The sequence below is a fragment of the Glossina fuscipes genome, unplaced genomic scaffold (assembly GCF_014805625.2).
Source record: "Glossina fuscipes isolate IAEA_lab_2018 unplaced genomic scaffold, Yale_Gfus_2 27, whole genome shotgun sequence".
Classification (NCBI taxonomy): Eukaryota; Metazoa; Arthropoda; class Insecta; order Diptera; family Glossinidae; genus Glossina; species Glossina fuscipes.
Genome location: NW_023998422.1, coordinates 11,077,361 through 11,100,719, shown reverse-complemented (window position 1 = coordinate 11,100,719; position 23,359 = coordinate 11,077,361). Strand labels below are relative to the sequence as shown.

General features: G+C 33.1%; 2 protein-coding genes across 2 annotated transcripts in view; both read right to left on the bottom strand.

The window, feature by feature from the left end:
• Positions 1-23,359, bottom strand: part of LOC119635924 (oxidoreductase OpS5) — a 134,901-nt gene that overhangs the window by 59,689 nt on the left and 51,853 nt on the right. The window lies entirely within an intron of this gene.
• Positions 9,053-9,826, bottom strand: LOC119635929 (chymotrypsin inhibitor-like). The gene is made up of 2 exons (XM_038030967.1): positions 9,428-9,826; positions 9,053-9,362 (listed from the first exon to the last, which is right to left on the bottom strand). Exons 1-2 carry the CDS (start codon positions 9,510-9,512, stop codon positions 9,193-9,195), a joined length of 255 nt encoding a protein of 84 aa, XP_037886895.1. The 5' UTR covers positions 9,513-9,826; the 3' UTR covers positions 9,053-9,192.

Sequence of the window (23,359 nt, the reverse complement as noted above, 5' to 3'; positions counted from 1 at the left end):
GAATGTCACTTTCGTGTGCCAGCCTCCCCTCAATTTCCAAAAGCACTTCTACGGCATTTAAGGGGTAGGCAAATGCACGCGAGACGCTGAGAAGTTAGAAGAAGTTAAAATATATATGTAGATCCCGTGAGCTAACTTTTTTAGACTGGCTTGAAGAATTTCGACCAAGGGCTTCGTAGCCGCCGCTCGAGGTCTACCAATAAATGTATTCTACAATATTTTCACTAAAACTTGCAATTCTATATTTCTAAGATAACGTTAACCATATTTTAGGACAAAACTATAGCCTTATACTTTGAAGACGCTTTTTGATCCTTGTTCCAGGTGCCTACCTACCTGCATAGGTCTATGACTTTGTAGTTAGTTAGCTATCCCCACCACCGAACCATGAGCTTGTTCCCTTCGTCAAAACGGTTGTAGCGCCCAGAAGGAAGCTTCAAAGATCCCGCTAATTATACCTATTCTTGATTAGCATGAATCCGTCTAAGCATGTCCGTCTGTGAATATTCGCCTGCCCGGAGAAATTAGTGTTTTTGCATGCAGGTGGGTAGTGAAAATGGGCCGTCAATGCTAGATAAACGTAAAAAGGCTTTGTTTTTCAAAATGAGCAGAAAATTAGTTTTGGCTTATTACCCGCAAACTTCAGCAGATAAATCTGGAAAAAATTGGAGGTATATTCAGTGGGCGAGGCTTTAGCACACTCCTACACAATTTTGTAGATTGTCACAATGTAATGTTTTTTCCAAAACCTTTATAAGGCACAGAAGCAAGAATCAAAAATTCCATAAAGTATATAAATTATTGGTCAATTTTAAATTCGGAACGCATCTAGGGATGTTCACCTGTCGGTTTGTCCGTCTGCCCCAACGGTGTAGCATTCATGGCACACGTTATCTTGTTCGCGAAACAGCAGATATCGCACACAAACTTGCAGAAGAGTTTGAAAAAATATCAAACAGACCAAAACGCACGCTTACAACGTCCACACGTTTGAGAACACCTTTGCTTCTAGTTCCATTGACTCGTTCTTCAGATTCTACAATGGATACACCAAATAAATATCTATAAAATTATTCTGCAAAACTAGAAAAAATCAGCCATGCCCATCCAATCTTATAGATAAGGGTGACGGGCGTAAAAGTTTGGTTCGCAAACCAAATATGGAAAAAAGCAAGTGATTTTGTAATATATTATATATTAGGCGGGGTAAAGTTTTTAATCATTATCGTCGCTTTACTTCTAAAGCACTTTTAGGTTAACTCCAATTTGTGCACAAGTGCGGAGTCTCAAAAGTATCGTCTGAAAGCAGGTATTCACCCGTTTTTGCTCAACGCAGTCGCTTTCCAAACAGGAGGAAATAAAGTAGCATAAAAACCAGCCCTAATTTACAGAAATAATAATTTTCACCTTGAAATAAGGTTTCATTAATGCAAACTTCCATAGAGCCGATGTTGCAGTGTCTATTGGTAAATTTGAAGTACGAACAACCCTCTAATTTGGTACTGATGTGTTTATGCAGCAATAATTCAACGTATAATAATAAAATATATGTACATGGACGACTTAGGTATGATAATATAAACAATTTACTAAAGTGGCTTCAGGGTTAATAAAATGTATTATTATTGCTGTTATTATCATTATTGTCATTATGTCATGATCGAATTTTGCACGTTTTTATTTTGGATGATGATGACGAAGTCATAAAAAACGTTAATATAACGAAAACTAGGTTAAGTTCATCATAAGAGTTAATAAAAAATTTCTTATATTTTCCACTAAATACAAAATCAAGTAACTAAAATAAATGCACGTTTTGACATTTAGCATAAGAAGTTGAGCAGAAAAAAAAAAGAAACAGAAAAAAAATGAACCAAAAGACAGCTGATAAATGCCACAACTGTTTCTTTGTTGTCTACTTCGTTGTAGCATAACCTGTGATAATTGTAAACAGATATAAATAAATAGAAGCTGATTAAGAGAGTAAACCAGCAGCAACAAGAGCAAATTTAAGGAAAAAAAGATCTTAAGAAATTGGATTTGAAAAATAGCATATTTATGGCGTATATGTATAGGAATATATCTAAAATGAAGTCTTAATCTCTCTCCCCCAGCATACAAAGAGAAACGTTTTGCCGCAGACATTTAGTCTGTCTAACTTGGTTGGGCTCGTCCGTCCGTATGTCTGGTAGACTTTATTCTTCATGTTTTCTTTTTTTTCCGTTTTCGAATTTTTTTCCTTTGACTTACTCGGTTACGGTCTCATTGTTAATGTTAAAGCTTTTTACATGTGTTTGTGTGCACTGTTGCTAGTTGTTGCATGCACTCTGCTTTGAGCTTTTCTTGAACATTTATTTTCATATTTTATTAAGTATTTTCATTTTTTTTTCTTTGTATATTACACTTATTCTTCTATTTTACTAATTTCTATTTAACTAACGCTTTAATACACTTTGCTCGGTTGTGCATTACTCCATACACTAGAGGAAGTATGTAAAGTTGATCAAGTGTTGGTAGACCGTAGATATCATAGACGGTTCTACGAAGTATACAGATAAATAATTGGCCTAAGCAGTGCAATCTACTTGACATTTCTTAAAATCAGACTTAGTCTTATACGTATGTGGATGGTGGATGGGTGTATAGTATTAAGATAAGTGCAAATACGAGCTAAGTCAATCCAGAGGTCCATGTACAATGATCGATTATCTGAAAATTGTTAAACCACTGTCCCCATCTAAATCCGTTACTGTGTTCTGTTACTGATTAAGGATATGTTAACCTTCGTTATTAGTATTTTACTGGCACTTGTTTTCCACATAAGCCGGTGGCACGTTTTAATATCGTATGGTGCACTAAGAGCTGAAATGGGCCTTAGTTCTATTTTACAATTATCTTTTGAGTTGAAAGAGGCGGCAGTGCTATAACTACTGTACTGTCCAGGGTATAATCATAAATACAGCGATAAAATCTTATAAATAAATGCCCACACTTACATAGCATGTTATTGTTACATTGCTATCTTGCATAATTGTAAAGCAACATATTTCCTTTAACTTTGAAATCCACACTAAAATTGTAAACGTATTACAAGTCACCTTCTCTCCCTGAAGGGTACCAATAGATACGGCTTAAACCTTATTTCATTTGTAATTATTGTTATGATAGTTGTTGCTTTTTGGCGGGAGATTTCACAATGGCATTCGTGAACGATTTCATGTTAAAGTTTTCGATCTCTCCGCTCTTCTCTTTTGCTTAAGGTGTGGGTATAGGCAATGCTATGTGCTTTACTTTGTTTTTGTTACTGGAGTAGGTATGTTTCTTGTTTTTTTTTTTTTTTGCTGCTGCTCTTGTTCACTAAACTCTAAAATGTATTTTGCTTTTTTGAACAGGTGTATTCTATAAATTTTGGTTAGTACTTGTTTTTATTTCAATTTAAATTACGAGTTTTTTTTTTCGATATATTGTGAACCTTACTCGAATGTTTTCTATTATTTTTACGGAAGAATAAGCTTTGAAGCTGTTAAGCATGAAATTCACTTTACTGCCTTTATTTTTTCAATTACTAAAAGGAGAAACAGGAAGAAAAGCTGTTCTTCCAGTTAAGCTTAGTTAAAATTCTCCCATCATTCTCGAGGCTGATCCATGCTTTAATCTGCTGTAATTTTTTTCTGCGAATAGTTGATAGAAATCGTTACAATATGCTCTTTGTAAGTAAGTAACGCTCAACAGAAGTATGGTGTGGAATTTAAAATCACTTTAAACTTGCCGTGTTTCGTAAGTATGCATTTTCAATGCTCTGCATTTTTTCTAAATGGAAAAAGTATTTTAAGCATAGAATTTCCGTTGGATGTCTTTAATGAGAGTTTATTACCCGGACAGTTGAAGTTGCTCCAGCACGTCTATGGTAAGTTTTACATTTAGGCAAAAAATCAAACATTTGAAGGAAGTTCGAAAAGCTTTTAACTTCTGGTAGCCATTAGAGAGCGATCGACCAACCACCGTTTTGCAAAACGGATTGTAAAGAGAAGATTTCAACCGCGCGCGTGTCCATCCAGATTAATTTTTTTTAGCGTTACTTATTATGATTCTTCACATAATCATACTACAATAATGATCACGTATCCGTTTTAAAGGAAGTCGTTTCTCACTTTAGTCTCGCGAACAGTCTAGGTTAATAGGTAATATACGTATATTAAGGATAATCTTAACTGACATTCCGCAAATCTGTCAGTAGAAGAGAGCACAGACTGAGTAGACAATGCACAGGGAGTCTTCAAGATTTGAGAGTAAAGGTGAGGTTGCGCAATTTTCGGTTTGACTCGAACTTCCCGCTTGAGAATGAAGATAAGTTGGCGAACTTTCGGTTTGACGGTATGAACAAATTGCCCGAACTTCCATTTATGGCTTCTGGTATCTACCAGCTTAGTACCGAGAGATATAAATTTTAGTCCATGATTATCCGTAGAATCATGTATGTAAAGACATAATAGAAAGACCCCCTCGCAACTACTACGAGAATGTAGGATTAATTACAAAAATCTGGATTGAAAAAACGAATGGAAATAAGAAAATAACGGAAAAGATATAATCTAAAGAAAGTTAGTAAAAGAGAAAAACAAAGAAAAAGAGATAGAAAGAGATATAAATTCCAAGTACACATTGAAATGTTAACGACGATAATAAATTAGTCAGAGACATTTAAGTCAGCGTTAAGTTATCTGAAATAAATAATGTTTGCTTTGTAACGTTTACAAAAGAAAGCCTAATTCCTTAACCGACATAGTGATTCCATATTGTTAAGACATTTATTTTATGAACTACCGATACTCACTTACTTATACTAATTATTTCACTATAGATAGTTGCCACGGTGATCAATACAACCACACTAGGGCTCGAAAACAAAGAAAATGGCCTAGGGAGGAACCCACGGTATGGGTTGGCGAAGAGGGAACCCTAGCAAATATCTTCCTATATTATATAATATGTAGAAGAAGAATTTTACAATAGAAATTAGTTTTCACTTTTCGTTTAGTGTTCAAAAGATCAGATTTGCTTTGTTAAGCAGATGTGAAAAATATGTAGCGAGTTATAGAAAACAAATTTTTATTTTATATTGGGAAAAGGAAAACTTTGTAAAATCGTTGAGCTGCTGATTTTGTCTGAGATTAGATCAGATCTTATAAAAAATGTGGAAATAACGTAAGGCTGAAAATATTGATGCATGGCCGAAATAAAGTAAGTGTGTGCCTAATTGAGCAGCTATTTACCTTTACCAGGTGAGCATTTATTATAATTACGATCAAGTATGCAAGTGTGCAAAGTATGCGAGCACTAACTTGACTTTCGTCTTGTTTTTTGAAATTTCAGAAACCACTATGTAAACGTTAGTTCAGCTGAAACCTTAAAAAGGAAAAGAGAAGACCTAGAAAGCTATAAGACTTTTTTTTTAATTTTGATGAAACTACAAGCCTATTTTTGTTTAACATTTCCGAATACCTTTTGCACCGAACGCATGTGTAGTTTATATAAACTTCAAGCTTAATATTCTTTTTTGCTTTTACTCCTTTCGGTATTATTCCCTTCAGTATAATTCTCAATAATTCGATACGAGTACTGGTTAAGTCGCTAATGAATTATAATGCAATTGTAAAATTATATAGCAAGCTTACTATGCTACGAACAAAGTATTACATGCGATAAAATTTCCAAATTTTGAGTAAATTTTTATTTATGAGGAAATTACGTGCACTTAAATAAAACAATGGTTTTTATTACTCACACGATTACCGCGAAATTCTAATTTAATCGTTATCACAGATCTTAAATTAAATAAAATTTAAACAAGATTTGTTTTATTTTTCTCATAATTACTGTAAAAATATAAAAAAAAAGAGTATTCTGTCCGTTAAAAACGACAAAAGAAAAAAAAAAAAAAAGACAAACAATGACTATTTTTAAATATAACGCAACATTTTCCGTTTCTTTTGCTTTATTTGTCTTTTTTGTTGTGCGAAAAAAAAAAGAAAACAACCTAATGATTATAACCTTAAACTAGTTTATCATATATAATACGCTTTACAAGAGACATGTTTTCATGTAACATAGATAAGCTGAACAATTAATGTCTTTTTCGCATGATATATATAAAAGACAAAAATAAAGTTAAAAAAAAATTCAAATAAAAGTGTTATTTTTATTTAAGAATAAACAAATTGTCAATTATTTTATTTGTTTTTTAAATTTTTATTTAATTGTTATTTAATTTTATTTTTCATTCATTTCGTTTTATTATCTTCAGGTTCGTTAACCTATTCAATTAAGCAATAATTTGCAATTACTTTCATAGAAATAAATAAAACTTAATAAAAAAAACTTTAGTTTGCGCATGCATTTCGTAACCTTTTAAGTGAAAACAATTCTTTTGTAAAGGTTTTTAGCCGCCACTAAAACAAATTTGCCGCTAAAAGCGATTCTTAAAGAATTTATGTTATTCTCAATACGCGCAAGCGTATATACATACATTTGAGCTGACATGTTATATGAGCATTAAGTGTACGGGTGAAGTTAAAAAACTAAAAACAAAAAAAGCAAAAAAAAAGCAAAAAAAGGAAAAAACAATAAAAGCAACTACACATTATTATGCAAATACACCCATAATCAAGGTCTGCTGTGTGTGTACAATGAAGCAATTTGTGCAGCCCAACCTTAAATTAATCAAATGTTATAGTTTAACCGATAAATGAAGTATATTTGGTTTGGTATGCAGGTGTCTGTGTAAATATGTTTTTTCTTTGCCTCTTAATGCATTATTATGAAAGATATGTCATTAATAGGAATTGAAGTAAAGAAACGAAAAACAAACAATTAGAATTGTATCGATTGGACAGGAAACTTAAACGAAGAAAAGAAAAAATATATGATAAATGCTTCAAATTAATCACAAATAGTTTCATGTATTTAGATATAGTTACGTATGTGGGTTTATGATACGAGCAGTTTAGCATATTAAAAGCATGCTAAAGCTTATAAGCAATGAGCAGTCTTATTAAGTGAACTTGAAGGCGTGATAAACCACATTCGTCCGGGTTTTCCTAACAGGTTAGGAAATTTTTGTCGAAAAAGGCAAAAGGCTAGATTCGCTCTGATAATATGTAATTAAAATCAATCACTGAAGATGTGATAAGCCAATGTCGCCAAGAACCTAAAAGTGCCGGAGGGTATTGTGGAGATTTGAAATTAATACGCTTTCACTCAAAAATATCAATCGAAAAAGTTTCCATCCACATCACGTGCCAAATGAGCCAAAAAAAAAAATCAATCTATTAAATTCTCACCAAGCAATCTGTTGTGGATTCCGACGACGTGGATTTTCTTCTTTTCTTAAATATGACCTGTCACTCGCTCAACAACAGAGTCGGACGTCTTTCCAACAACCAACGGGTGCGTTGGATTCCTAAATGGGTTATCATGTTTTATTGTACTTATACTCTCTAGACTACAGCACTAAATACACCCTTCATATCTTCTTGATTGATTTTTCCAAGTTTTTGAAAAATAACCCTTTCGAAACGGTTTTTGTCAGATACCGCGAAAGTTTTATAAAGAAGCTTACAGTGCTTTTGGAAACTGAGAGGAGGCTGGCACACGAAAGTGACATTCCATGCAAGGCTTGGTTGACGGTATAACATATTTCAAAGTTCAGTATTATTAGAAAACTTTTATTTATAGTGTGTATGAGAGAACTAACATACCAAAGAAGCAACTTACCCTGTATACTTATATTCCCCTTGACTATGTCCATAAAAAATTTATAGATCTTACTTTTTCAAAATATTTTATTTTACAAACGAAAAGGGGAAATATTAATGCCCTTCTCAAACAATTATTTAAATCTTCGAAATGATTAATAAATAAGTTTTTTTAACTTTAATTTTTTACGTTCCCTTTAGCACCGCAGACAGATTTGACAGCCTCAGATGCACATTTCTGGAGTTTATTAGCAACATCTAAAAATTTGTAAAAATGAAAATCATTTTAAATAAAGACTAATATCAATAATCTTCAATATTACCCAGTGGCAAATCTGGAGTCGGTACTAAGGCATCGACAGCCTGGTAGCATAGGCACACGATAATCCAAAGAAATAGGACACTTGTGAATAATTTATTGAACATATTTCTCTTGAACAATACAAATAACTGATGATAAAGAAACGAATGCTTTCCTTTAAAAGACTCGAAGGAAACTGATAATTCTGAAGAGAAATTTCCACATTATATATACGATTTTTTTGATAATTAATGGATATAAAAAGATTTCCATCTAGTCTCTTTGAAAGATGATAACAAGTAACAAAGTTGTATTCGGTTAGGGTCGAATCTGGAATACCCCACCACCGTTCATTTCATTATACCTGCATTAGCTTTATCTTACCGCGTCCGATCTCATCTTAAGTTAAAACAAAATTGATTATATTATTACCAGATCAGTGGTAACGAGCTTTACAAAGGGTTTGCATGAATTTCTTTAAATACAATATGCATTTGTTAATGCTGGGCGTGGTAGTTTGTTTCTTTTCTGGGATAGGAAATTTGTGCAATGCTCTTACGACTCTAGTGAATAGAAAAAGTGTAGGGTCTCTGCAGTTTCTTTTCGGATAGTGCAAGCACTATGTCAAACTCAGTTCAGCCCCTTACCTTGACCCTGACCATTTGGAATGCTGCAGCGGGAAGACCGTCTTGCGAAACACCTTGCATTAAATGACATGATTACGAATTGACGTAAAGTACCGATGCGTAATTCACAAAGTTTGGCGGAGGTTTTATCGTACCTGCACTCCACATACTGCTCTACGTAATATCCACTCTATCTCCCTACTCAGCTTCTCCAAAGCTTCGGAATAACTCTTCCAAACATTTTGTCTAGTACATGCAAAGCTTTCGTTAACAGCACGAAATATCTAGGAACTCAATATATTTTCAAATATCTTAATTAGCAATGGCATAGAGCATATTTGCCATCGCTGGCAACAATAGTTTAGAAAGAAGTGACCTGCTGGGTGTATTCTGACGATGTACTCGTTTATTTTGCAAGTGCGTGAAGTAAAAGTTTTCAAACTTTTAAGCAACAATTGTTTATATTCTCGAAAATATTAAAAAATGCATTTTCTTTTTTGTTTTTGTTAACTTAGCAACCACTTGATCTCACACATCTTCCAGCGGAATTCCTCAGCAAACCATTTTTACATTGACAACCTATAACGCACTGTTGAGTGCAAATCTCAGGTCTCGGTCTATCGCATGTTGCTGGGCAGGCAGTACCACAATTAGTGAACTCTTCATTTGGACCACATTTGCCTAAAAAACGTTATAAATTAAAACCATTTCATATAAACATCTTGAAGATCTTCAGTATTACCCACCCGTTGACTGGGCATTGACAGCCTGATGGCATAGGCACACAATAGCCGAAAGCAATAGAAACATTTTCAATAGTTTATTAAACATATTTCTATTCAACGAAAAAATAACTGACTATAATGAGAAGACGCTTTCACTCCCTATACTTACAAAACACTAATAATTCTGATGAGAAGTTTTTCTATTATACGGGATTTGTTAGGAAAACGTATAAGCAAGCGTGTAAGTTATCTTTCATGTTAAGTAATTATTACACAAAACTAATCAGAAATTAGTATTCATGGCCAATAAAAGTATTTGAAAGTTCTGTTTAAAAGACTCAATAACTTTTGCAAGTTTATCTAAAATATGGAAATTGTTAGTTAGTCCGCATTAATGTGGATGTACAATGTAGCGCATTTTGTATACAATTTCAAGATTTCAATGTGCTAAAACAAATTCAAGGCAAATGTATCCTACCAGACGGACTTTTACTCCAACAAAGGCAGTCATTAGTGTACTCTACAGCGCCTGGTATACGAAGGTATATATACGGATGTGTGCATTATCCAGATGGACTTGACATAGACCGACGCATCATTGCACCGATCGAATTAGAATCACTTTGTGAATCGATTTAAGTTTGTCTGTCCCTCTGGTTGTCTATATTTTGTCTTGTGTCCCTTCTACAATTTGAGATATTTTGATGAAACATAGTAGACTTGTGCGTTTCGGCCCAAGGGCACTATTGATTTGAGTTGTTCGGGTCGGATTAGTTTTCAATCATATCCTTAAGACCTTATTTTGAAAATTCGTCATATGCATAACTAAAGGGTAGCGTAGAATATTTAACAAGTACTATGTTTTAACTTATCTTTGATTAATTTAATCCTCTGAAAGGTTCATTTAACTGTACTTAGTAGAGTTTTATAAGAAAAGAAAGATAAAACATCTAAATATATCATACAAACATAAAACAATACACTTAAGTAAAGCAAGAAAGAGATTCTTATAATAAACTTCTAATTCTCATCTATAAGATGTTTGGTCGCAATATAAGGTAAAGGTCATTCAACCCGAAACGTCTCATACATAAGTCATATTACGTTTTAAACTTAAACTTAAACTTAGAAAGTCCTTTTATGACACTATCTGTTCCATTAGCTGATTTAGATGAAAGATTAAGGTTCACTTTCTGGATCGATCTAAGCTTATTTGCCTGTCGAGCGATCTGTGCGTCCGTCTGGCTGTCCATTTTGGTTTTTCTTTTTTTGTGTTTAAATTATAGGTCGCAAATTTCCGCGATAGTTATATGAAATTTGTTACGCCGAGGTTTTTGGGCGCAAAGACGAACGCTATTGAAAATGGTTTAAATCGGACCATTTTCTTGCCTACTTCCCATATAACAGTTTATTTTAAAAAGACGTTATATAAATAACTTCTTTCTTTAAGCATTTCAAACACTTTTTATACAGAAAGCTTCCATCTGTTTACTTGTAAACATAACGAAAAATAACAATTCCACTAACTAAGGGTATTTAGCTTTTAAGAACCAAGCATCCTTAAATAGGGAACAATTTACCAGACTTTTAAAACATACCAAAGTTCTCTGCTTTGCCTTAGAGTGCATACATGTCTAAATGTAATGCTAGCTTATAATAGAAAGAGGGTACACAAAGAAGATTTTGAAAAAAAAACGAAACTCAATGCATAAATTACTTTGGTCAACTTTACAGATCGTTTAACAATTTAAACATAAGAAATATATTTTTGCAAATTCCAAAGCTATATATTTTACTACATCGTTAGCTTCATCGTCAATGTCTGAATTGATTGAAATGTGTAACCAAGTTTTTTGAACCGTTAAGGAAAATTTGAAAAGTTCACCTTGAACTTGGGGCAACTTTCAGAAAAAATGGAAAAACCGCAAAGAAAAAAAAAAAAAAAGAAAAGAAAACAAATCAATCCGGTTACTCATGTACTTATAAAGTCTTGTTTATGTCTTCTTCTTCTTTTTCTTGAGTATTTGTGTGGGTTTTTGTTTTGCTTTTGTGTGTGTGTGTTTTTTTTTTTCTTTTTTAATTTACAACAGCATTCAACGCCAGCGCTAATGTCTATCGTAGACATGTTTTAGAGCCGCTATAAAATTATTGCGAAGATAATAAATTGTTTACAATCAGTTGAACTCATCACCGAAAAATAAGCTCGCAATTGAAAAGCAAATAAACAAGAACACGAACTCTTAAAAAACGTCAAACAAGTGCATTAAAATAAAACAAACCATAAAAAATATAATGAATAATTTTTCAACTGCCTAATGAATAAATTGAGATAACTAAAGCATCATTTAAGATGTTGAGTTTAGATAGAAGTTCACTACGGTTTTTTTAATAAATTTTGTTATTCGCTAAAAGTTTTTGCTGTGAAGGGATAACCGCACGGTGCTTGATGGTATATGGAGCGAATTTTTTCGTCGCTCAATGCCTTTAAAGGATCCTTAAGAATCAGGACTACTTAAGGATCAGCTTGAAATCTCCTTATATTCCGTGCCGTTTTTGAGGACGAGAACCATCTGACAATTCCATCTGCGAAGACTTTTTAACCAGTTTGCAATGAATTTGAAAACAACCAGAATTACTTAACTATTAAGGTACTTCTTAAGATTTGAAATGGATACTCACACAGCAAGGCTTAATTCTGCGGTGTTCGATAGCAAGCGGAAGGAATAGTGCGGCATTTATTCTTCCACGGAATTGGACCATTACTCTAGTTTATGGATCCGTTAATAACTGACATATATGCGTACACATGTACGTATTGTACATGGTTATCTATTTGTTAAGGCGAAGCCGGTAGTCTTCTTAGTTTTTCTTTAGACCAAGCACTTAGTTAGTTGCAGTGCAATTCGATAATCAGTGATCTTGTATTGTCTACGAGAATTCGATTACAACTACAGCCAAATACTTCCAAATACACACTACGAAATTTCAAAAGAAGTCTTCTACAAACGTCAGTCACAATGAAAGCTCATCATACTCTTGAGATCAGCTATCGCCTTCTCTACCTCTCAAACTTTCATGGTTTAATAATATGACTAAACAGAAAGGGAGGCCTCTGCTGAAAGACTGAATAGGTGTTGAAACGATTTCGAAATCATTTTTAATCCATATTTACGATCGCTGTGGATCCTCATTCTAACCGTGTTGTTTCCATTGTTTTGCTTTCGGTTCGCCGTAAGCAAATCACGCCAGCTTTCAACCTCAACTGTTAAGACATGTCTCTAAAACACAGCAGACGAGGAGGTTGAGGGATAAACAGGCATCATTAATTGCGTCACGGTATATACACAACCTATAGCTTTCCAACTTGGATTATAAAAAATTTCCTAAACAGATAAGAGAAGAACAGGTAGACGGGCAGATTCACGTATGCATGCATGGATGATGGAACGTACGCATACGATTGATCGACTAATAGCTTATGCCCGGAGACTACAGCTTTCTGCATCAATCTTTAAAGAACTCCAACAGCAGCTAACTGACCTAAGAATGAATGGACAGATATAATAAGTGTAATACCGTATACCTAAGAGTATAATGTGTAATGTAAGGTTCGCAACATGTAACATACAATAGGAGATCAATTGATTCAAGAATCTTCTACCAATCAATCTGAATAATCGTGAAATAGCACAACATGAAATTTTCGTTTACAAAGTAATAAGAAAGAGTCGCCCCACAAAGAAGAAGAAATTCATTCTCATTGTCAATATATATATATATATATATCTACTTGAATGCAATCCAAAGAGATTCGAATTGTATTAAATCACTCATTGACAAAGTAAACGTGACTTTCATTTCTTGCTCTGTGTGCGTGTGTGTGTGTGTGTATATATATATACAATAGTAGTTTTTACCATTTTGTGTCTCTTGAAAGCGGTAAATCTTGTAAAATCGATTTTTAAACCGATGTATTACAAGAGTTTGAGTTGAGCGCATTAAATAATTGCCAGTTATTAATTCAATGCTAAGTGCAACTAATTGATTGTTACGGCATCATATTTAGGCGTAAATGCAATTATTTGTGTTTATCAATATTGACAAAGTTTGTTGTTGAAAGTGTTATGGGAAAATAATTTAAAACGAATGTTGATTGTCGTTGCGGAAAGTAGAAGAAATCTCTTAAAGAGTAGAAATTTATTGTTGACGTGACGTGACGTGAATGAGAAAAGTTGACAATTTTATTATTTACGCTAAGTCAATTACGACAAAGAAAGTTGTTTACAAATTCAATGCCAGAATTTTCAATCTATGTATATAACATATAACGTATAAATATGTTATTGTTATTGTTGTTGTTGTTGTTAGAGCGGGTAAAAATACATGTTTTGAAGATTTTCCTGCGATTTTTTTTCATTTTGATATCATAGGCCGCAAATATTGTTTGACAAGTTTGATAGAAAAGTCAATAACCATATGAGCTCAATTCCATCAGATTTCTACTCTAAGCATTAATGATTTTTATTAAGGCCACGAAATAAATGATAAGTAAATGCAGTTAAATCATCGACGTTTGCGGTTGAACAATTTACCACAGCTGCACAAAGTTAAGCTTTTTCTTTCTCACAAATCGATACATGTTTCATTATATTGTTTCAATAACTATATGGATTTTTCATACAACCTTTGAAAGCAAACATAAATGAAAGAAATAATATATTGACGCGGTATGAAATTTTTTACTTAACTTTATTAATTTTTAACGCAAATATCACTAAAGCTAGTGAAAGTCTACAAGGATTAGAATCAGTTATTTTTAACAATGAATAAATATAGTTGTATAACTCTTAAGAATGAATTTCTTGAAAGACATCTCGATACCACAATTAGAGGCTAAATGATTGCGGGTAAAATTCAGGAATGTATTTGAGTGAATTGACTGTGTTGGTCCCTTTACAGTACATTCAAAAAAGTAAGACAATTCAATGCAAAGTGACTGCCATATTTGATGATCGGGAAAAAGAAGGCAAAGGTTATTTACATAAAAACCAAGCGATTTCTTTACATCGATTATTTGCTAACTACGAAAATAGAGATCCAGCACTTCAAATCGAAACTGATAATCGTTTACAAAAATATTAAACCGTATTAGTAGTCGTGTAGGTAAGAACCGCGACTACCACATCGGTGTTCGCGGGTTTACATCAGAGCACCGTAGACCGCAATTGGTCGTAGTTGTAGTGAGCGCTTAGTCGGCAAGCCATTTCTATCGTATGTCTCTTCCACCGTCCCTCACTTCTTTCTAACCGTCATGCTGTTACAGGCAATACGTACTCTGTGTGATTGGTCACATTATTCGTATATCAGTCGATTCATCGAGACAGTTTCGTCAGTTTTAGGTCAGTATATCTTGTAAGTTGTAGGTTAATAAATATTGTATGCGGACTTGCAGGTAAATTATTTCTATCAATTTTTAATATATGTTCGTAGCGATTTTTAAGTGCACATCTTAAAAGGAATGTAAGTCATACCCCTCTCTCTATTGCAGACGTGAGAGCTAGCAATGAATAACAGACACTCAATAGATGTTAAGACTTAGTATATGTTTAGCTCAGCCAAGGGTGTCGGCTTTTTGTGGGGTCCCTAATAAGCGTTTTCCCAACGTTATTCCCCTCTCTAGGGTAGAAGAAAACTATCACGAAATCGAGTGTAAGCTTGAGTGAGAATTGCGAGTTTGGTTGGCTCAATTCTTTTCTAGGTGAGCCGAACCCTGTATAAATATTAGCACAACTATTGGGAAGTAAGCAAGAAGCTAAGCCTTAAATGCATTTACTTTTTGGCGGATTCCTCTCCTTAACACCTTAACACAATGCTCCGAAATGTTGAATAAATATTCATTTCTTGGGCTTTTGGTAATGTGTTTATTTACCGTATAAGAAATAATTACAGTTTTCATAATGATATACCTCAGGTGATAAGAAATATCGCGGATCTAGTCATAGTTCCAACCAAGCTTTAGTTTGTCAGGCTATACTTTATACAAACCACATATACAGGCATACACACAAAGTTATGTACACTTAAATATACTTTTTTTTTTTTTTAAATATAAAAAGCATTGTAACGTATTATTAAATAAAAAAATAAAAATAATATTTTATTTTATTGCAAAATTTTTAGATAACTTTTAACGATTATAAATGTTTGCCGTTACAGTAAATGACCGCTGGTGTGATAGTGTAAAAACTGTTTGTTACATTTTTGACTCGTTTATACATTTTGTGCTGTGCTATGGAAATCGCTTATACATATATTGGCCGTTAGCATCATTTAATGCCATTAAAATGTATAATTAATATTTATACTTGGCACACATATACACATTACTTGATAAGTATAAGTGTTTATATATGTAATAGGTCTATCGGAAAGTTCTTTCCGTTCCGGTTACGACAAGCTTCAACAAGTGTGCTCGTATTCGCTCGTATTCGTTTGACAAAAATTTGGACACTGAATGCATATACCGCCCTAGCACATGATTTGAAACGAAGATGATTCGTTTTAGTTTTAAGTCAAAAGCGATCGCGTATTGACTGGCTTTTGACGAACGTCACTGTCCGCCACTATATTTTTTACAAACTCCAACAAGGGACAAAAGCTAGAGAAGCATGTAAAAATTTGTTGAAAGTCTTCGGCTCAGAGACGGTTTTTAATAGAACGTTCACAAGAAAATTTTAAAGTTTCATATATAAGTGATTTCGAACTTTGCAATAAGCCATGTCCTGGTCGAGCATGCTTGATGGACGACAAATGCTGAGAAAATTATTTTATAACGAAATCCTCTTTTTCAGATAATATCGGTGATTGCGGGACGACTTGATTCAGCTAAGACTTTGTTTTATTTTAAAAACGGACAGAGCTTTCCGGTGGATCTAATACGTGCATACGTAAATTATAATATCTCTACACCGATATTTTGCTGATAAAAGTCTTAAGATATTATTTAAAATATAGATTATGACAGTATGAGCATTGAATTGTGATAACACACCTACTGATTCATATAGAAATTAGAGTAAAGAAAAATGATAAAGTAAAGTAAAAAATAAAAAACAAAACAAAAGAAAAAAAACAAACTCTGTGTTCGGTTACAATGATTTGTCATAATTGACTGAACATAATATAATGTCGCTAAATATATAAAATGAAAAAAAAAAAAGATTATAAAAAAATTTTTGAAAACTTTTTCTCTCTCTGCTGTTCACTGACCGTGAATAATTACAGGTTTGGAAGTAAAAATCACCTGTTTGTATATATATATATATATATATATATAATGTATATATATGTTTTAAAATTTTGGTGATTACTTTATATTATACACTTGCTGCGGCATTCTTTGTTATGCTTCACTAAAATATATTTATTTGTTCTCTTTGTAGTGAGTTAATATATATTAATAAGTGCATTAGCTAAACAAAAAAAAAAAAAATTTTTTTTTTTTTAATTAAATAAATTGAGGACTTATGTCATTTCGTTTTATTAAGGTCTACGTATATTTGCCGTTGTTTGCGCTCTACCTTATTGTTCGCTATACACAGTATTCGAAGCTTATAATTTTAAATTTGTAGATCATGTGATATCCGAGCAGCAATATTTAATTAGATCATCAAAGGCCAATAATAATGGCATTTTGGGCATTGGTTAGCTGGGAAACGCGACTACTAAGTCAATATTCGCGGATTCAAATCTCAAGCGCGGTAGAGTTTGCTTTGATCGTAACTATAGCGATTGCTTAGTCGGTAAAGACGTGACACTTATCGATTGGGCACATATCCACTACGTTGCGATTACCTATCGGTTTCTTTTTGCGACCGTCGCCATGTTACACAAATAAAGAACATCCCATGAGCGATTGCCCATATTAACAAAAAAAAAAAAGAAGAAAAGTTCCGAAAAATGTTCTTTAGAGAACATATATGAGATGGCATAATGAGATACGTGTTAAAAAAAAAGAGAGAAATGTTAAGCGGGCATAATTTATTTTTAAACGAAAGCTGTTTGTCTGTCTGTCTGTTGGAATTCCAAACAAACTAGCTAAAACGTATTCACAACGATTTCTGCAGAACGGGATGTGTTTACACACATCTTATCGATTTTTGCAAAAAAATGCACTTCGTTTTCATGCGCTGTATTTCATGCGCTTCTGTGGCTTATGAAAAGGGTGAAGCTCTAAAATATACTAGAATAGGTAAAATGGAACCTTTTTGTAAATTGTAAGGTGTCAAGAAACATTACAAATTATCTTGTCATCCAACCAGGGAAAAGAGTCAAAAAACGACTTCTGTTTCTATACAATGAAAACTACAAGAAGAAAATAGGTATCAACCACTCCTTTCGACACCGAACTATTCAAAGATGTGCGTTCGCTTGAATTCTTACGCGAAGTGTTCTTAAAAACCTTGAATAAAAAATCTCCTTGACAACGTTATGCCAGTCCGCCTAGAAGGTAGTTCTATCCTAGCTACAGATAAAAATACGTAAGATAGTTTAACTTAACCTATGGTTGCGCCTAAAAAGAAAAACAAGTTTGGTCCTCACAACTTTTTTTATTGGAATGTGGCCAAGCATTCAAGGGATGTCCCTCATACGACCAATATCGACTATGTAGTACGCTGTAGTAGGAAAGGAATAGGGAAAGTGCTGGGCAATGGTCGTAGTTCAGTGTTGGGTAGATATGCGGTAACTGTTATGTCTTTAACGTCTGGGAGCTCACTCTCGCCATGAGGAAGTGTACTCAAACCGAACTGAGATTTGACTCCGCGAGCACCGAGTTGATGGTCGCGACTCTTATCTACTTAGCTATGTGGCAACGACGGCAATGAATTTCGCACTCGAAAGATAACCTTTTCGTGACGTTTGTAAGAGAGCAATCGTTTACCGTAGTCCCGCACGCACGAGGCGTAGTCGCCGTTTGAAACTATTGTTAGTCACAAGAAACAGCGTCTGGCTAATGCAAGGATAGGAGTAGCATATGCTAGTTCGGTTGCTGTCTTTTTTCAGCAGCTGACAAGATAGGCAACTTTCGCAGTGGCGGTTCTTTATAGTTGAAAAAATTCCTACTAGTTCACACCCAGCTGATCTCCTTACGCTTGACATTGCTTATTGCATCTATTATTCAGCTACTCAGCAGCATCATCCTTCCAATTGAGCAGAAAAGGTATGATTTTCCGCTTTTGGCTTCTTCGGGACGGAATTCGACTTTTGCGAAATATTTAATCAAGAGAAACCGTACTGAAGCGTGAAGCTTAAAGGTAGTGATTTTACAGGAGTCACAAACACTAACAGAGAAAACACCGCATGTCTCTTTGAGGATTTGGTCAGTGTTGAATTTTTACCCTTGTAGTCTCTAATTGAGTTTTTTTTTTTTGTTTTGCATTGGATTTGGAAGCATCCGCAAGGCGAGTGAATGACAACAAAAACCTTAAACAGAGAGCGTTTGACTTAGACCGCTTTTCAAGCTAATGGCGCAATGTTGGACCATATGTTTATGAACTTGATAAAGCAAGAAAAATTTAAAGCGGAATTTTTGTATTTCTTATAACTTCTTTTTAAAGTCATTTCAGCCGAAGTGACACATAGATGACAGCTTTTGTGTAATTTTAACTATATTTGGTAGATGTGTTGTATTAATTTTTTTTTTTTTTTTGTTATTTATTTATTTATTTATTTATTTTTTAATCTTTTTAAGAGTAATGTTGTTGACCTAGTTTCTTAAAGTCTCTTAAGCGGCTACTTGACTAGTAATGTCTTGCAAACTTGATAAGCAGGTGACAAGAGCACATTAATGGCGACTAAATAGAGTTAATTAACGTTAAACGTAAAGATCAACCATTGATGTAATATGAGAATATAATATTAGTATGTAAACATAAGCAAAGAGTTGGTAAGCAACAAAAAAAAAAAAAAAAAAAAAAAATAAATAAATAAATAAATTTATATTTTATATCAATTAACAAATATGTTAATAACGTGCGAATATGAAATTATTAAGAAATCATTTCTTTATCATTAAAATACAGGTAAAATCTTAGGCAGGTAACGCTCTGTTTCTTATTATAATTTTAAATTTCATTACACAGTTATTATCTTAGCAATGATTTAATACAGACATTAATAAAACAAGATTTGATTTCCGGTGATTATAAGCAATAACGATTGTAAGCGATTGTGTTTAAACACAAATACAAAAATACACATAAATCCATTTATATCCATATATATAATCTTTAAGCTTTCGATCTCGTAAGAGAAAACCGTATTAATAATGCGCATAGAAAAACTTTAGTAAAATATAATAACAATAATAGTAACTATTAGTAGTAGGTTATTGGGAGCACATAGCATGCAATAGAGCTATACAAAGTTAACAATCGTTAAGGTATTGTTTGCTATCAAAAAAGCCATTAACCCCTTGGGGTATTGTATGATATATGCATATACATTCATTTATTTACACATACATGTATAAACATTAAATGAACAGAAAAGTAATATATATACATATATATCAGAAAAGAAAGAAAGAAAAAAACAAAAAAAAAGAACAGCCTGACAACTTATAAATGTTTTACGTCACATTCTATGTGTTGAGTTACTTGGCAGATTTATAAAAATGCAAAAAACTAATATTCAATTGGAATGATTTGATCCGCATTTAAAAAACGTTTTCAAGATCAATAATCATTATTGTAGTCTATAATCTGTATATATGTATGTTTAGTGATACCGGATATATTAAGTCTCTATCGTTAATAGCTGTCACAGAAAGTTTAAACACAATTACAAGTTCAACAGAACTCATTTAGATCCATCGGTTTTTGTTTTAGTCTCGTTTGAAAGCCTAATTACACCGTTATGATCAGTGGACTGTGTGGCTATCTCATAGCAATTTTTGTCATCTCTTAAAATATTTTTAAAAATTACAATGTTTCATAATAAATTCGGCCTGCGAAGCTCGCACGGACTGATAAAAAATATGCAGTGTGTACGGATAGAAATATAACTATGAAAATGAATATGCGTATGAATATGTCTATGAATGATTATGCAAGGAATATGAGTGTGGATATTAGTATATAATTATTGATATGAATATAACTATGAGCATTACTACTCTTTTAAGTATTAATTGGCTTTGAGTAGGAATGTATCCATAAGTATTAATACGAATATGGGTTTGAATAGGTGTACGAATGTATGAATATGAATAAGAATATGAATTTGTATAAAAGTATGATTATTACTATAAGAAAAGTAATAGAAATATGAATTTTAGTATGAATATCCCAATGAGTATTAGTATGAGTACGAACATCAATATGAATATGAGTATGAATAAAAATATCCCTATGAATGTTAGTACGAATGTAAGCATAAATACGACTGTGTGGGTATCAATACGAATAAAACGATGAATATGAACCTTAATATTAATATGAATCCGACTTTGAGCCTGAGTACGAATATACCTTTGAACATTGATATGAACGCGAACAGGAATACGAGCATTAATGATTAAGAATATCTGTATGAATATTAATATGAACATTAAAATGAATGTAAGTACGTCTATAAACATGAATTTGATTTGAATTTCCCTATGAGAATTAAAATGAATGCGAGCATAATGCGGGAATATGAATAAGATTATCCCTCTGGGTAGTAATATGAACGCGAGCATAAATATGAACGTGTAAGCATTAGTCCGAGTATTAATATATGAACTTTAAAATATTAATATGAATGTGAATTGGAGTTTGAGTACGAGGCCTTATGGTACATAAGAAATGCATTTGTCTTCACATTCTATTCTAAAATAAAGTGTTAAATTAGCCGAACCTACCGAGTCTCTAAAGAACGTATTCTCACTTATCTTAAAATAGTTTTTTTTTTTTTTTTTCATTTTTTGTAAACTCATTTAAAATGAATTTCCGAGACGATTTATAACTCAGGCAATATATTTCTTTTTTGTTTATTTTTCTATATAGAATCTATCATGGAAATAAATTTATTGCTATATACATTGGGTTCTCACGGTTTGTTTACAATTACGCTTGCCGTAATGTATAAAGGTTGAGCGCATTATTTTTTAATGTAGACACATGAAACACCGAAACGTAAACAGTTGAGAGCATAATTTAAAGTTTTATTAATTGTGTTTGCAAAAATAATCTACATATGCTTGTCTATTGAGTTGAGCTTTAATACATTTGGGATTAATATTGAAGTTGCCACGAAATGAAACTTAACCATATAAATGTTAACTAAATTCGCAGCATAAATGGGTTCGTCATCTTAACAATTTACACTTTAATGTTATGAGCAAATATATACAAATAAAATTCTAGATTTAATCACGGTCAACATTTTATTGTGATTGTAAGCTTACTGCAATGTTTCATTTAAACGTAAATCTAACACCAATCTTCGCTTTTAATCTTAGTGAAAAATTGAAAAGGGTGTACCAAAATGCACCAATATTATGGATCTTTAATAAAATCCAATTATGTTTACACAAATACAGTTAACATGACTTTTTGAGTCCGTCGATTAGCAACAGTTACTTGCGAATGTTTCTTGAGATCATTGTCTCTAAACTGACTGTAAGATCTTAGGCCATTTTGGGTTACCGCTTTTTTCGCACATTAAATTTGCGTGGATATAGGTAGCACCCAGAAAGACATCAGGTAGACCCACTTTTTGGTATACCGAATCGATCCAAGCTTGTCTGTCCATCTGCCCGCCGTGTTTTTGTGCGAGAAATTACGAATGCTGGCTTGGTTTGGCCCGAGGACGAACGCTTTTGGAAATGATTCGAATCGGACCACTCTTGCAAACACTCTTCATAGAAAGCATTATTTTGAAAAGCTGTAATATAAGAGACCATGCGGTGTTATAGGGTATTTAACGGCGAGCCGTGACCATTCATAGTATTTTTAATGGCTTTTAACGCAAATCTCACTGAAATAGTTTGATGGTTTATCTAATTTGCATAAATAAAGAATTCATGCAAGTGTTAGTAACCTTGAGTATATGAGATTACAGGTATTAGTTGACATCTGCAATGATTGATCGTCTTATGGTAATTAAATGTGAAACACTTTTCACATTTATTTATTCGACGAATCTTTGTTCATTCCAAACTATGAAATTTTAAATATACATGTATCTATAAATATAAAATATATAAATATATATATATATATATATATATATGTTCATCTTCTTATAGACTCTCAATCATAATCTTTGCTTGTCAATGCGTTGAAAATCGAGCGCTTATTGTTTTCATTCTACGTGATCAGTGAAGAATCAGGGGTCGTCTATTATCGACTCTCTCTAACGAATAGTCGACAGAGTATGCATTTTTCTTAGTATCGTAACATAGTCAAATTACACGCGATTTTACTCGATATCGACAGCTATAAACCGATCCCTCACTGACCTATTTCTCAAACCTTCTTAAACTATTATAATGCAACAGATTATTTAGGTCGCTGTAAGGACTACCCACACAATTCTTTGTACGCTACACTACTTATGCTATAGAGTATATTAGGTTTATGCGAGCACATGTAACAGCCAGAAGAAATTGGGATAGACGCTTCTTTTATTATAGCAATCGATTTAGAGGCAATTTCTGAATCGGTTTAAGCTTTTCTGCTGTCTGCGATTCTAATATCTGGACATATATTTTTGTGTTCAACCTACAGGTCGCAATTTTCGAAATGAAATTTGCTCTACTAACTTCCTTTGCCCGTTTGAATATGATTCTGATCGGACCAATTTTTTGGCCACTCCCTCCGATTTATCAAAATAAGTGCTAAGTAACAATATTTCCACATTATAAATTGGTCTGAACACTTTGGATCCGGGATGGCAAGTTTTTGA